The sequence below is a fragment of the Topomyia yanbarensis genome, chromosome 2 (genome assembly GCF_030247195.1).
Source record: "Topomyia yanbarensis strain Yona2022 chromosome 2, ASM3024719v1, whole genome shotgun sequence".
Lineage (NCBI taxonomy): Eukaryota > Metazoa > Arthropoda > Insecta > Diptera > Culicidae > Topomyia > Topomyia yanbarensis.
Window position 1 is genome coordinate 11,257,395 of NC_080671.1, and position 14,657 is coordinate 11,272,051.

Below are 14,657 nucleotides of genomic sequence, written 5' to 3' on the forward strand. Positions count from 1 at the left end.
TGACAACCACATATATGTAGATCTTTTACGATCCTTTGTTAGGATTAGAATTAACAATATAATGGCAAGACCGTTGGGAACGATAGAAGGCGAATTGGAACCAACTGTACGAAGCAGTCTACTGCGTGGTCGGGATGATTTAGGTGGAAGAAGAAACGCTTTCATATTGATTGGATGGCCTCGTATGCTCTATCTACAAGAAGGGTCACAAAGTCGAGTGTAATAACTATCGGTGCACAACCCTTAATAACATCTATAAAATTCTCTTCTCTGTTTTGTTTAGCGAACTGCACTCGTTGACTGTATCCTTAGTTGACAAATAGCAAAGCGGGTCTCGAAAAGAATGCAAAAACGAAGAGCCAGATGTGTACTCTGCGAAAAATGCTGGATTAATTCCGGGAATACAACTTTCGAGTTCACCATCTATTTGTGGATTTTAAGGCAGCGTACGATTTACGAAATGAGATGTTGTAGATAATGTTTGGACATAGACAAGACTGATTGAACTTATTCTTAAGACGCTTGATCGGTCAATATCAAGCCTCTTGGTTTCGCGGGAAACATCGACGTCACAGGAGACGATCGCAGAGTAGTGGAAGAGACTAGAGTTTACAGGGTAGTACGTGGTAGCCGGTAAATAACTAGGTAGTCCGTACTGTGTTGGTTCCGAGCTTGTCGATGTTGTCAACGAGTTCATATATCTTGAAACACTAGTGACATGTGATAACGATATTAGTCGCGAAGTGAAAAGGCGACTAGGACTTTCTATGTCAGCTTAAGTCCCGTATTCTACGGACGCACACAAAGTTTGCTCTATAGAATTCGCTTATACTCCTTGTAGTTCTTTAGCGTGGTTTGTTGATGAAGACAGATCATGTGGATAAACATGCTGACATCGGCAGGCTGATAAAACGGCAGAATTCAGTGGTCTGAATATGTAGCCTGTTTGCCGGAAAAGAGATCAACTAATGTGTTGCGAATGTCTGATTATTATAGAGGTTCGATCATTGCAGTGAATAAGAACATATTTTCAGGCAATGGGCGGTCTAGAGTTAACGTCCTCTCAAATTTTGGTCCGCCTAAAAAAAGCTCATACATGAGTTATTCCACGCAGCAATAAAAAAAACGAAAACTTGAATCAATTTTTAAGAAATTGTTTATCTAGACCCATTATATAATAACCCAAATTATTGTACCGCTTGAACTATACCCCTGTCTATGGCAACACGACTAATTTTTAACGGCAATGTTGCCAAATATGCAAATGTTCCGGTTTAAAATTGAAAGTGTTATCTAGCTTATGATTCCGATTGAATCCAGCTCAGAAATCATATGGCGTTTTAACTCCTTCATGTCCATACTCATAAATCCAATTAATTTGGACTGTCTTTGACTTCGTTTTTCGTGCACTTGGACTAGTGTAAATATTCCAGGAGAATTGTATTTCCCATCGGAAGGTAAACGTTGAGCAGTTTCAGTAGTGCTAATGAGAGAAGCATCAAATCTGATCAACTCAGGGTGTTTCCATGTTCATGACCCCAACAGTTCTAATAAAAAACAATTTTAGAACCCTATATGCGCTAGAGGTAAAGAAATGGTTAGGATGTTAGGCTATGCAAAGAGCACTTTTCGCTGAGGCGGCCGGGAATCCTTCATCATCTATCCAAACATGAGTTGGAGACAATCTGCTACGATATAAGTCACCGAAATGGTGCTACAAGGTCAAGGGCGTGGATTTCTTTGTGCAAGCACAATGCGCACTCTACTAATTTGAATTTACGTTAACGGAGACTATAATATGTGACACTAGCACGTAAATAAAACTGGACCCAAGGAATAGACGCCGCCTTGCTTACTTACTTTTTTTTTTTTTCTAATAAACGAATAATCAAATCATTGTCTTAGAATTTTTGCACAAATAGCTATGCAAGACTGATATATTCCATTAACTTGTTACCAATAAAAATAAAGAATGAAAACCCACTGAAAATTAAAATCACTCCTTGAAATCCTTAAAAATTGGCTAGGGTCAAAATAAGTACATTTGTATTCACTAATACAGAAAATATTAGCATGCCCATTATACTTCCAATGTGTTTGCAAATGAAGCTTAAATCCAGAAAATAACACTAAAAAAAGTTTGTCCGGAGTGAGACCATCAATATGTGGCAGAACCGAATTAGCAGCAGTTACCTTCACGACTTGCAGACTACACTTTTGTTTTTCGTTTTACTGGCACATTATGCTGGGGTACGTAAAACAACTGCGTAACGTAAAAACTACAGCTATTTTTTTCGAAGGAAATAGGTCGGAAAATTTTCCAACAACTTCATTGCACAATTTGAATCGAGATTTTCTAATGAATTAAAAGTTTAAACCCTAATTCACAGTATATAGGTACTACATATAGCCTATTCACCGTTGGAAAAGTTGTACGTAAACACGTTCTTCAATGAATTTCGTTTTCATTGAATTTCCGTGACGTTCGGTCTGCGTTGAACGAACGTAGTTATTTTTTCAAACGCATCGATTTTCACAAAACGCTTGTAAATAATTCCCAGACATGTAACATAATAGTTATTTACACTTCATATAGGCAGGCATAATGGGGTCGATGAGATCAAACCCATCCCCGCTAGTCGTCCTTCCATTGTTGCATCCACATAAACTGATACGCAATCCTCGTCCGCTCTGCTCTCCTTCCTTCAGCTCGTCAATGACGTCTGCCTACAGTCACCGAGCATATACCAAGTTCAAGGTTGTCTGAATTTCTGTTGCCACTTTAAATATCGGCTTCAAGCCGGTTTGATGTTCAAATGTTTCAATGTACATATGTATACGTATCATGCGCTCAATCACGGTATATGCGTTGGTGAATTTGGCCGCGTGCTGAAAAGAGGTATTATATATAACAACCTTCACAAACCACCACCACTACCACCAGCATCGTCATCTAGCGAAACAACAACTTAGCCATCAATAGCAAAAGCCGGTTTCATTCATTGTGAATCGTGGCTTTGAAAACGTAATGTATATTTTATGTAAGCCATAAGTAAAACAGCTGTGTAGAGAAATATGAATGTATTTACTGGTTGTGTATAGTGCAGACGAGCCAACATTCAGTAAGCATGTTTTACATAGGTAATCTTTAAAATACGATCGTTCTCGGTTATTTACATTTCGGATTCAGACGATGTTTTTTTACATCCGTTATGCATATATGTATTTGAAATACTAGCATATAACGCATATGTATATTAATACATGCATAGTACTGTGCATCGATTCAAAGCCATTCATACGGTATTTGTAGTGAACTCGACTGAATACCACCCTTTATCGGCACTCATAGCACTCATCGTAACTCACGCGGTGTTTCATTGCTTGCGATTGACATACACACAACTCAACAGTTGAGTTACTAACCAAGGCGGTTCATCGAACCGGTTTACATTCACTCCTACACAATGAATGCATTTTACAACCGTCCCTTCACAACTACACGCAGAACAGTGCATTTGAAAACATTGCACAAATACTACTGCTATTCTTCTAGCCGGAGAGCACTGCTTAGTTCTCCTAAGCATGTGTGTTTTTTTTGCTATTCGCTATCACCACCGTCTGGTACGATTTTCCGTTTTGTTATGACACATACAACAGCTGGTCATCGTTTAACGTACACGACTTTACAAAAGTACTCGGAGAGTGAGAGGTGGCCCGGTGTGTCTCTCACTCACATTTCGCCAAGCATCTGTGCGTATTGTTGTCTTTCGTAGTGTATGTAACTTGACAACTTACGCTTAGAGAAAATTGCATGTTCTTTTTCTCTCCGCATCTTTTGCTTGCCGTCGGTATGTGTAATATTATTTCTCTATGGCATACATACACCGAGGAAAAAGTTGTTATTAACTACCTCCGATGGTTGAACCGAAAATAAACAATGATTTGTGTAAATTTATTGATGAATGTGCTGTTTATTATGATGCGATACTACTTATAGTTTGCGGTTTATAGACAGAATGCGGCCGCGAAATGGTTTTTCATCACTTAGGGCATGTTCAGGAGTGTTTCAGTTCTAGATTCATAATTTGGACAGTTCTATAATATAAAACTGAAAATTTTAAAACTAGAACTTATTGTCCCCAGCAGCAGTTTTAGCGGGAGTTCTATGATTTTTACCTTGACGGTAAAAAAATGCAATAATTTACAGGAATGTATTGTGCAACAATACGAAGTCAAAAAACTTACGCTTTTTCAGTATTATTATTAGGAAATCGAGTTGACATATAATCGATAGTTTGGTTTTTGATTTTGCGATTAGTTGTTATTACGATTCCTCCGCAAGATCCTACAATTCTATCAAATCGATGAATTCCAAAATTGATGCTATTTTCTAGTTTAAAAATGTTTCCATCACAACGACAATATGCACATTATGCATTTAATATTTTCCCTGATTGGGCATGCGCAGGCAATAGATTTATGAATTCTTTGTCAATTTGCGCATTTTAAACTTTCAGTGTTGTCTTTCGTCGGACAAACGTTCGTTGTACGCGAAATATCACCAGAGGTCATACATTTTGATTCTATCAGACGTTTTATTAATGAATTGAGTAAAGCTCCTGGGTATTTCCAGTGTCTCATTAACGTCATTAACACACCAATGACGTTAGCATTTTTCTTCATAAGAATTACTTGAGAATAAAAAATCTTTTGATTGGTTGCATATTTTATCCAAATTAGATCTCGAAGTAATCATTTCTAGAACGCCTTTAATGGTCAATCATTCTAGAAGATTTTTGTCACTATCCAGTCTATCCCGCATGACTAGACATCCTCCTTTATGATCACCTTGAAACGAGGTTTTCACGTTCGAAATGAACGCTTGAAAAGCTCTGAAGTCCTGACATCATCTGTTATCGGCGGAATTCTGCTACGTACAATGCGCTGTATTTTACATATTTCAGTATAAAACATCGAATCTATTTCCACAAGAAATTGAATTTTTGAAAAGAGAGGTCGCCCGTTTTCGTTCACTTTTAATGTTTGGCCTTTCGGGAGGAACTCAGATATGGTCAACGAATCAGTTAATTTGTGAGGCGTCTGATGCCACGGCAAAATAATCTTAGTCCGAGTAACGATGAAAAGTGCTATAGCGAATTTTATCAGCCCCAATTTCATCTGCTCACGATTTTGTCAGCTTTTTGATATGATTTCGCCATGTTTATATGAAAATCCATTTGATGGGCTCTAGCTGACGATACAAGTCAAATTTGTGCAAATCCTTTCTTGAGCGTATTTTCCTTATATTTAAGATGCAAAAATATACATTTTTCAAATTTTCTCCTTAAGGGAAATTTATGCTAGATAATCGGTTTAGTAAAATGAAAGAAAGAAATATTTCCAAATTTTGTGAGGGTCTCCATTGTGGAAGCCCAGAATTCATCAAGGGCATGATAAAAACGGGTCTACACTGTACTTACTTAAAGAATATTACATCACCAAATTACAAGATATATCATTTTATTTTTTACATGGGTATCACTGAGCTTAGGTAGACTGCCTGTAGTTGAAGTAAAGAACCAAAGTAAATAGAGCGCGATCAATTTCCGAAATTTTTTATCGAGCAACTTGAACTTCTTATTTGTACTTTGACGGTCATTTTTGGATTTTTTGGTCTGGTTTTTTAGTATTAGTATTTAGCTTGAGCTTATGCGATCGTACCTACTAATAAAAGGAGTAGAACCATATAGTCGCGAAAAATTTAATCGAGGGTCGTAAATAAATTGAAGTACAACAGGAAACTATCAAATTTATTCTTGAAGCTAGAAAATGAAAAAAATTTGAGCGGTATAAAATAAGCAATAATGAAGTATACTAGCAGTCCACGCACGCGTCGTTTGTTCACCTTTCCCACCGGATCGTCACTAAAGCAGCTTCGGTTCGAAATGAAACCGAATCAGGCTTCAACCCTAACCGCCGTCAAAATTTATGAACTGACAGCGGTTGGTGGCAAAACCCGACCCAGCCCCGGGTTCAAGCAAAAACGGCATAAGATAGTTCGTACCACCGTTGGCACAGCGGGGAGGTAAGGAATAGGAGTTCTCTATCAGAAGTGAATGGCGGCATAGTGTGGCCTCATGTTGCACAATAATGTAGCATTGCCAACCGCAACTTAGTGTGTAGTGTATTTCTTGTAAAAAAAATGGACATATCCGGAGAGATGTAGAATACACAAGGAGCCCGTATATAAAATGTGTTGATACTCATCGGAATTTTCGGATAAAAAGCGTTTTTGGCGAGGAATATTTCATTATAAATATGATGGTGGTCCAGAAAAGGACCTTTTTTGTTGGCGTTGTTGTTTTCGGCGTTGGTAGGGGAGATGCACTTGCATCGATTCTTAATGCCTGCTTAAGTCTTCTTACTATTCCTGGACTTTGCTGTTGTCCTGGATGCTATTCTGACACGATTGATGTAGGTGTAGGTTATAATTTTACCAAGCGTTGTATATTTCACATTACAAATTAAACCACTAGATCAATTAATGAAAGTATTGGTTTGTGATATGAAAAGTTCGAAATATATCATCGGGCTTCTACATTGACGTTTTCGGTGAATCATAGTTGTCGAAGCAAAAGATTCTCAAATTTTATTCTATTGAGTGGCTTGATAGCGCTGCTAAGGACTAATTTGTTTGCCAAAGAAAATATTCTCCGAGTGAGAGATTTTTTCCCTATTGGTCCTGTTTACTGATAAACTGACCAAAATCACATATTTTTCTATTCAAGATTTGCAGCTCGATGTACCCAACCATTTCTTGACGCTGTCTATACACAACACTCAGTATCTTTTTATAGTAGTCTTCGTGATACGAATGGATGACACATATAACCGTACTAAATTTTACCACCTAATTCATCATATTTTCTGATGCTCAAATATTGTATTTTTTCATGAATAAAATTGCTTCTTTTCAGCTTTGCAAGCTGCCCGAATTATTTTATTTTTCACACAAATTCCCATGAGAGAGCATTAAACAATAAGTGTTTCGCGTCTAAAATATATGCGATTTATTTTCCGTAATAATCATCAATAAAACAAGTCAAAGTATTTGTCAATTTATCGGAAAATATTGGTTCAAGCGTGTAGAAATCTACGGAAAGTAGATACAATCAATCAACGATGGCACTCATATGGTAATGTATATTGGCGCTACTATCTAATCAGGGAAACATATATAAAACAAGCACTTTCTGTCAGATTGTCCCAGGGCTGGGCCGTTGTATGATCCGGAGATCATAGAAGTTTGGAGTCTTTCCGAGAAGTCCATTGGAGAAGTCGAAGCATTTCTACTGGCGCGCATACCGTACTAGCTCGAAAACGCGTCAGAGAATCTTGATTGGCATTCTTCGACACAAGTTTGGCCGAACAAACAGTAACGCGGGTGACGTCGTGTAAACTGTAGAATACATAGCTTAATTTAATACATGTAATAAATTATACAAAACTACTTTTGCAGGAATGGTTTTCGTTATAAAAAAAATAAGAAATTTTGGTTAATTATTACGGGCAAGGTTGTTTATCCTACTTTCCGGTTAAGATATCGATGATTTAAAGGTTTCCCAGAACATTACAAATGCAATGTTCAATAATAGTAAATATAAATGAAAATTGCTGTCGCCAGTAATTCGTTTTGCCATAGGTGAGATATAATTGGTAGCGTATGGTGGTACTTCAGGTTCAAATGATTCTATAATTCTTTTGGGTGAGCCTTGGATAATTCTTTTGGATGAGCCTTGGATTGGAGCCGTGGATTTTTTTTTGATGAATTAAGTTATATATTTCGCAAATCGTGGTAACATAGCATACGATAAATCTCAAAAATTCTCGGCAGATGGCTGCCCAGAGTAACTATTATAAGATAAAGCTTCTAACACTTTTGCAAACAAATCTTCGCTTCCCATGATACATGTGATGATGCAGAGGATTCCTCGGTCTCTTGCAGCAACAGTGTCGGACTAACATTCCTTCCATTTCCAGAAGATATGCGATCGGATGTAACCGGTGTCGGTGCTGAAAACCTGTTTAAAATCTCTCTAATCCGAGCTTTACTTGGGCATGTAACTTATGCTTATGCACATTTTTTTTTTATTTTACATCAGACCTGTGTAATTCGAGGTAACGACTGAGGCGGATTCTGAGACACTTTTACACAAGGTCTTCTTCGCAAGTTGCGACCATAGTTAAAAATAATCGAAGCTCTTTTTTGACGGCTGAAAATGAGCCTGTTGCGACTCGCGGTGAATAGAAAAAATATTCATTCAACTATCCGTCTTATTCATTCAGTTGATTATCGTACAATATATTCATTACACTAATTATCTAGGAAAATGTTTTCAAATGCCGATAAAGCATATGAAACAACAAACATCATCGCTTACATTGTGCCAGGGTCTACTTTGATGCGTTTGAGTCGTTGCTGCACGGTCGCTTCGTGTAATAATCGGAGCCGAATGAAAACCTGCATGGATGAATGGGCGGTTTGTTCGTTCGACGTTTTCAACTGCGTCATTGAATATTGAAAATGAATGCGGCTGAATATAATCAATTTTCATTCAATGAATTTGAATATTTTTAACTCTGGTTGCGACATATGAAGAGCTTTCTGGTGAAATTAACACAATCATGCTTTTGTTTTAAAAACACCGTAAATGCGTCAGAGTTTTAACGTTGTTCATTTTGTTACCGTTACAATTAGCTCTCTAATTTACTAAGTGTCCATCTATTTCGTAACGCAGAATGCTACAATCGGAGAAGCAGTTATTTTCGCTAATAATCTCGTACGGCGAATGAACGCACCTAAATTCAAGATTAGTAATTCAGGGAAAATATTTTTTCTCGGATTTCTAGTCATATTAATACCTTTGCGTTTCATGTTCGTTTTCCCCCATATTCAATAGCTCAAGGGACATATATTAGGAAAAAAATGTTTGTACATTTTATGAAAAAAATCATGTTATATGGTGTATAATTTAATTTAATGTATGTATAAAATTTACCCAAAAAAGATTTCTGATGCCCAATTCTGTTCCCAAAAACATATGATTCAATAGATATGATATTTTATGTGCTGTAAATATACAATTTCTGTAAAAATTTGATATCAAATATACTTATTGATTTTATTAAAAACAACGCTGTAATGCAACTTCTCTCTATCTCCCTTCCAGGTTGGTGGTCCATGGCTCAACTAGCTGCCCAGGACTACTTTGCGCGACTGCAAGCATCCGGTATGTCCCAGCTACAGTTCCCGCACGGTGCAGATCTGAGTGGTGCGTTTCCCGGTGGTCTAGGGCTTGGAGCGATGGGTGCTGGCGGTGCGGGAGCTTCCGGCGGTTCCGGCAATGCCGGTGGAGGCGGCGGAGCTGGTGGATCTAATGGAAAAGGCGGCGGTGCTGGCAAGGGGAAAAAGCGAGACCGAAGTAGTAACAGTGGCAGTAGTAACGCAAGTGGCAGCGGAGGCACTGGCGGAGTGAATTCCTCGTCCTATAAGGTAAACTCCGGAGACATTTGGTGGTGATTTTTTTAGTAAAACTTCCCTCATAATCCTTTAAGAACTGTACTACAAAGCAAAGCTTTTTTACTATATTCGGTTGCGAAACTTATCCTTCTATTTCGACAGACTTCGCAGCCAATTCTTAAGATACAGGACAATTATAGGGCTAGCGCTATTATCCTACTTATCACTAATAATCCCTCTGGACTGAAGCTGGAATATACAAAATATACAAAGCTGTATTATATACGCCCATAATTTCATATTAGTCTCTTTTCGAATACCACGTTGCTTAGAAAACGATGATTTAAAGAATGAAACAATGTTGTCTTCTTAGTTATGGAATATACGTTTCGACTTCGTCTCATCAGAATCCGACACTAACTTAGTGACAGGACTAAACCAGCGCCAGATTGACGCTAGCTCAAAAAAAAAAACGGAGACACAATTTGTGTTCCTGAGCGAACCCCTAGTCAAGCGTCCCGCAAGAAAAGGAGCTTATTTTAAGCTGATGAGAACTAATAAAATCGAAACATTTGGCTTGGCTTAGCAGATGTACTCTGCTATATTTCTTCTTAGTGGAGAACGATTTAGATAAAAACTATTTTTTCTCCAATTCAGTTATGGAATTAGCGTTTCGACTTCGTCTCATCAGAATCCGACGCTAGCTTAGTCCTTTATCTAAGTTAGTGTCGGATTGTGATGAAACGAAGTCGAAACGCAAATTACATAACTAATTTAGTTATAGGTTTTGTTCTCTACACGCGCAAAGATGGTTTTAAACATTTTTTTCCTTAATGGTTAAAAAATAGTTTTTACTAAAATTGTTCTCCACTAAGGAGAAATACAGTATAGTATTTTTTCTCCATTAAGAACTATGTTTAAAACCATTTTTGCGCGTGAGGAGCACATAACCTATAATATTCTTAGTTATGGAATATGCGTTTCGACTTCGTCTCATCAGAATCCGACACTAACTTAGTGACAGAACTAAGCTAGCGCCGGATTGACACTGTCACAGTATCACATATTGTTACTATGTTATCATACCTATGTTACCATAGTAAGTTCACTTACACTGACATTTAAAAGGTCGTACTTCCCCACAATTTAACAAAGGTTGTTTCATAGGCATATCCTAGCATACTTTTTTCAAAGTTATAACCATCGTCGTTACTCACACTGGAAACAAAAGCAGCTACAAACATAATCCAGTAAAGATCCTTCTTTGCACATACAAAATATGAATAATGTTATTGTCTACAAAAATGTGTGGAGTAAAGCTTCCCATTTTTCAGTCATTTATTTAAGCACCTGAATCCACGCCATAAATGAGTTTTTCCGGTCACCCAAACGGCGGCAATGGAGTGGGCTTCATCGCCCACATGCGCGAACTTTGCTGAAAAGTTGGAAAAGTCGCAGAGCACACGCGAGAGATATCACCGATGAGGCAGGTGTGGTGGTGTGACACCAGCAGCATCCCAGATGCTACGAACGAACGGAATAGGGCGATGGTTTATTTCACATTTTCCATTATAATTTGATGTTGGTTGGGTGAGGGTAAAACCGAAATTCTGGTTGATATACCACGCTTCACTGGAGCTCGAATTCGAAACTTCTTTCGACATGACCCATCTCACAATGCCACTGTCGAATCCTTCCAACGTCCTAATTTATCTCGTGTTATTTTTCACGCACTTTTTAACTGTTTGTGTGAAAACTCAGAGTTATCAATAAATTTTTTTTTTTTTTGCACTGATTGAGGCTATGTGCACTACTCTCTGGAGATCGGAGGCGTTCGATGGAGCAACCGAAGCTGGGACGATAAATCAGTATAAAATTGCTTTACTTTTCTCGGTATTTGTTCGTTTAGCATATGACTAAATAGAACTATGAACTATGTGATTATAAACTTAGACTTTTACAAGTTTGTTAACATTTTGCGCGAGAGTAGATGAAACAAGTGGACATCAATATTATTTTGGCTATTATGGCAATTGATTATCCATTGAATGATTCCTGTTTGCTTTTGAAATACGGTGTCGGTATCAGTGTCCAGTCATCGAACTTGTTAAAAACGCTTTTGTTACACGTACCGATCCCTATCCAGCTCCTGACTCACCATCCAAATTAATTCTGTTTGTATGAAGCACAACAAGGGCCTCCAATTCTGATCACTTCCCTATTTACTTGCAGAACTCATCTTCCCCATCCGTGTCGCAGGCGGCAGCAGCCGCAGCCTACAAACAGTCCCTGTACAGCCAAGCTACCCTGCACAAAGAACTGATGGCCATCACGGCAGCGGCTGCAGCAGCACAAAATCAACAGCAGCAAACTTCCTCGGGTGGAGGAGGCGGTGGTAGTGGAGGTATTGGTGGTGGTGGTGCACAATCCTCATCATCCAAATCGAAATCGTCCTCGTCATCTCACAACAACAGCGGTGGAAGTCGGGGAAGTAGCAGCAATATTGGAAATGATGTCCTGTCGCTCACTCGAGGATCCTCGCCATCGGTTAACTCGTCCAAAACGCAACCAACACCGAGTGTCACCATCAGTGCCAGCAATATACCCAGTTCGTCGCCCGGTAATCACCTGCAAAATCTGTCCCGATCCGGAAAGGATTCCGGCAAAGGCGGCGGCGGTAGCAGTTCGGTGTCGGATTTAGGTGAGTTTTCTTGGATTCGATGAAAATGATTCCGTAGCCGTACTAATTTGAACGAGGATATTTTTTCCGAATTGTAGGTCTCAGTGCATCAATGAACGCACTCAACACACTATCTCAGTTTGGTAATCTGGATCTGTCCACCCAGCAAAACGTCACGGCAACGATGAATGCCCTGGCGGCTAGTTCTGCTAAGGCGAAGGATTACATGTCCTCGGGAATACTCAAGTAAGTGTTATTTATATTTTTTAATTAAAAAAGATATTTTTGAAGAAATTTTCAACGGGAAGTAAAAGAAACAGACTCTTGTCATTTTAATTTTTTTCCACAATTATATAAGTTGCTAAACATTCCAGTCAGAGTGCGACTGCCGTCGAATATACATTAGAATAACCAAATTGATACCGTGCTGATTGTCATCTTTTCAAGGGTCATCAAAACGCCATTGATATAGACTTATCTCTAATGTAGGTTAAATATTTGTTCTTTGTGTTGCAGGCTATTCAAACTGCTCCACTGTGGGGGTGAGGAAAGTTTTATTTCCCACAGATTTTAGTTTATTATAGCACTGTCAGTAGCACTGGTCAGCCGGTAGTACGCAAGCGTTTTATCGATGTCTCCTCTCGCTTGGTTGGAACCTTTTTTGTCATGTGGTATAAGGACTAGATGTGGTGGGACGTGCGTGGGACAAGCGCGTCAGTTGTGTTTTAGGATGAAAATTGCAGGACAAAAACGATCGAACGTGGAAACGTGAGTTTTTGTGGATAAATTCGTACAGTTTTACTCCTAGAAATAAATTGTTTTCATTCAAATTGTCTTGTGAGTGCTCACCATGTGATGTAATAGATCCTGTTTAATGAGATAGGCGAACCTAATTCCGCATAATTAAATACAATATGTGGTAAAATCTGCGGTGTATTCAAGCTGTCATAGTGTCAGTCGCACTTGATGTTTTGACAATCGTACTGTAAGTATAACAGTTAGTTTTCCGTCTCCCAAAGCGTGCTTAATTTTTGTATTTATTGCAAGGTTTATTCTATCGTTATACGAAATAAATTTGACTTTCGCATCTATTCGTGTGAAGTCTGCCGTGGCGAATGAAAACAATTTAAAGTCACGTTAATAAAAATAAAGTAAAAAGTGTGAAGTCAGTATTCACGCCTGATGTTGTGGGAAGTGACTCAATTTTGGATTTACCGAAAAACCAATCTACGCGTATCAACGGTTTAATCAAAAAGAGTCTAAATTTACAATCGAGCAAAGCCCACACAATTAAATCCAATTTTTTCCACCGCTTATTCAAAATTGAATTATCACATAGAAGAACAGGGCCGTCGTCAGTCGCGTCGGGCCCCAAGGCTTATATTACTGCCGGGCCCTTTACAATCTAAGCCCTCTAGTTCAGTATGAGTTAGTACCTCTTCAGCCATGAGAAACTCGTGAGTCCGTTGTTTCTATTAGTCTTTGTTTGACTCATATTGCCACATCCACAGATAGCGTGCCAGACAGGTGAATTTCAACAGCTTCCTGTTCCTAGGAAACAGAAATCAGTAGCCTCTAGCTCAAATAGCACGTTCCCCATGTTGATCAGAGATTTGTGCCTTGCCATGAATCGTCTTTTCATGATTTTCCTGGTGGGAAGGATTGGGGAAGCGGTAAGGTTAGTGGTAAGGAATATATCCAAGAGACCACGAAGCATTATTTAATGGCTTTAGATATGTTCTATATTCGCATACAAAACATATTCTTTGCGGCTTCAAAATTCTATAAAGCTCATTAAAGCACACTTAGTGTCGGAAAAGACGAAAGAATGTGCCAGAATAGAGCTAATTCAGAAGCACCTTAATGGCTATCAGCAATGTTAAAATAGAGCTGTGTTTTTTTAAAATAATTTCGCTTCTTTATCGACACAGCAACCCTTCTTCTTTATCGACACGTACCCACCCTTCTTCTTTTCTTTTCTTTCTTTTGTTTGACATGCCGACTGATTAAATTGACGATTTAGTGCCTGGGATGGGATTCCATCCGTAGTCGAAAACCTCGACTCAATTTGGTATACACCCAAGTAACCATAAGCACTAATTTAAAGCTCTAGATTGACTCTAAGTTAGCATTCCTATTGCTAACTAGCCGTATGCAAGTATTTTTAATGCTTCAATGCACCTAAAATTTGAAGCATTAAATCTAGCACTATATCGACATACAGAACATACACATCGCACTAAAAGCTTTTGAAGGTAAATGCTATGAAACTTTTATAGAAAACTCTAAGTGCAGATATGTAATCTTCTTATAGTGCTTTGAGACACCGAACAATAACAAATATACCTATGCATTCCAATAATCACCTAAAGTTGTATGCATTCCTGTAATAAATGATAATGCAATAAACGTAAATTAGTGTACTTTCGACTGTTATTGTGACAATTTATGATT

General features: G+C 38.3%; 1 protein-coding gene across 20 annotated transcripts in view; it reads left to right on the forward strand.

Moving 5' to 3' along the window:
• The window catches only part of LOC131682355 (uncharacterized), a 184,867-nt gene that overhangs the window by 120,773 nt on the left and 49,437 nt on the right, over nucleotides 1-14,657 (forward strand). For all 20 annotated transcript variants that reach the window (XM_058963767.1, XM_058963776.1, XM_058963777.1 and 17 more), the window contains exons 4-6: nucleotides 9,234-9,556; nucleotides 11,756-12,224; nucleotides 12,302-12,449. In XM_058963767.1, the coding sequence (XP_058819750.1) occupies nucleotides 9,234-9,556; nucleotides 11,756-12,224; nucleotides 12,302-12,449 (940 nt within the window). The remainder of the gene's footprint in view (nucleotides 1-9,233; nucleotides 9,557-11,755; nucleotides 12,225-12,301; nucleotides 12,450-14,657) is intronic.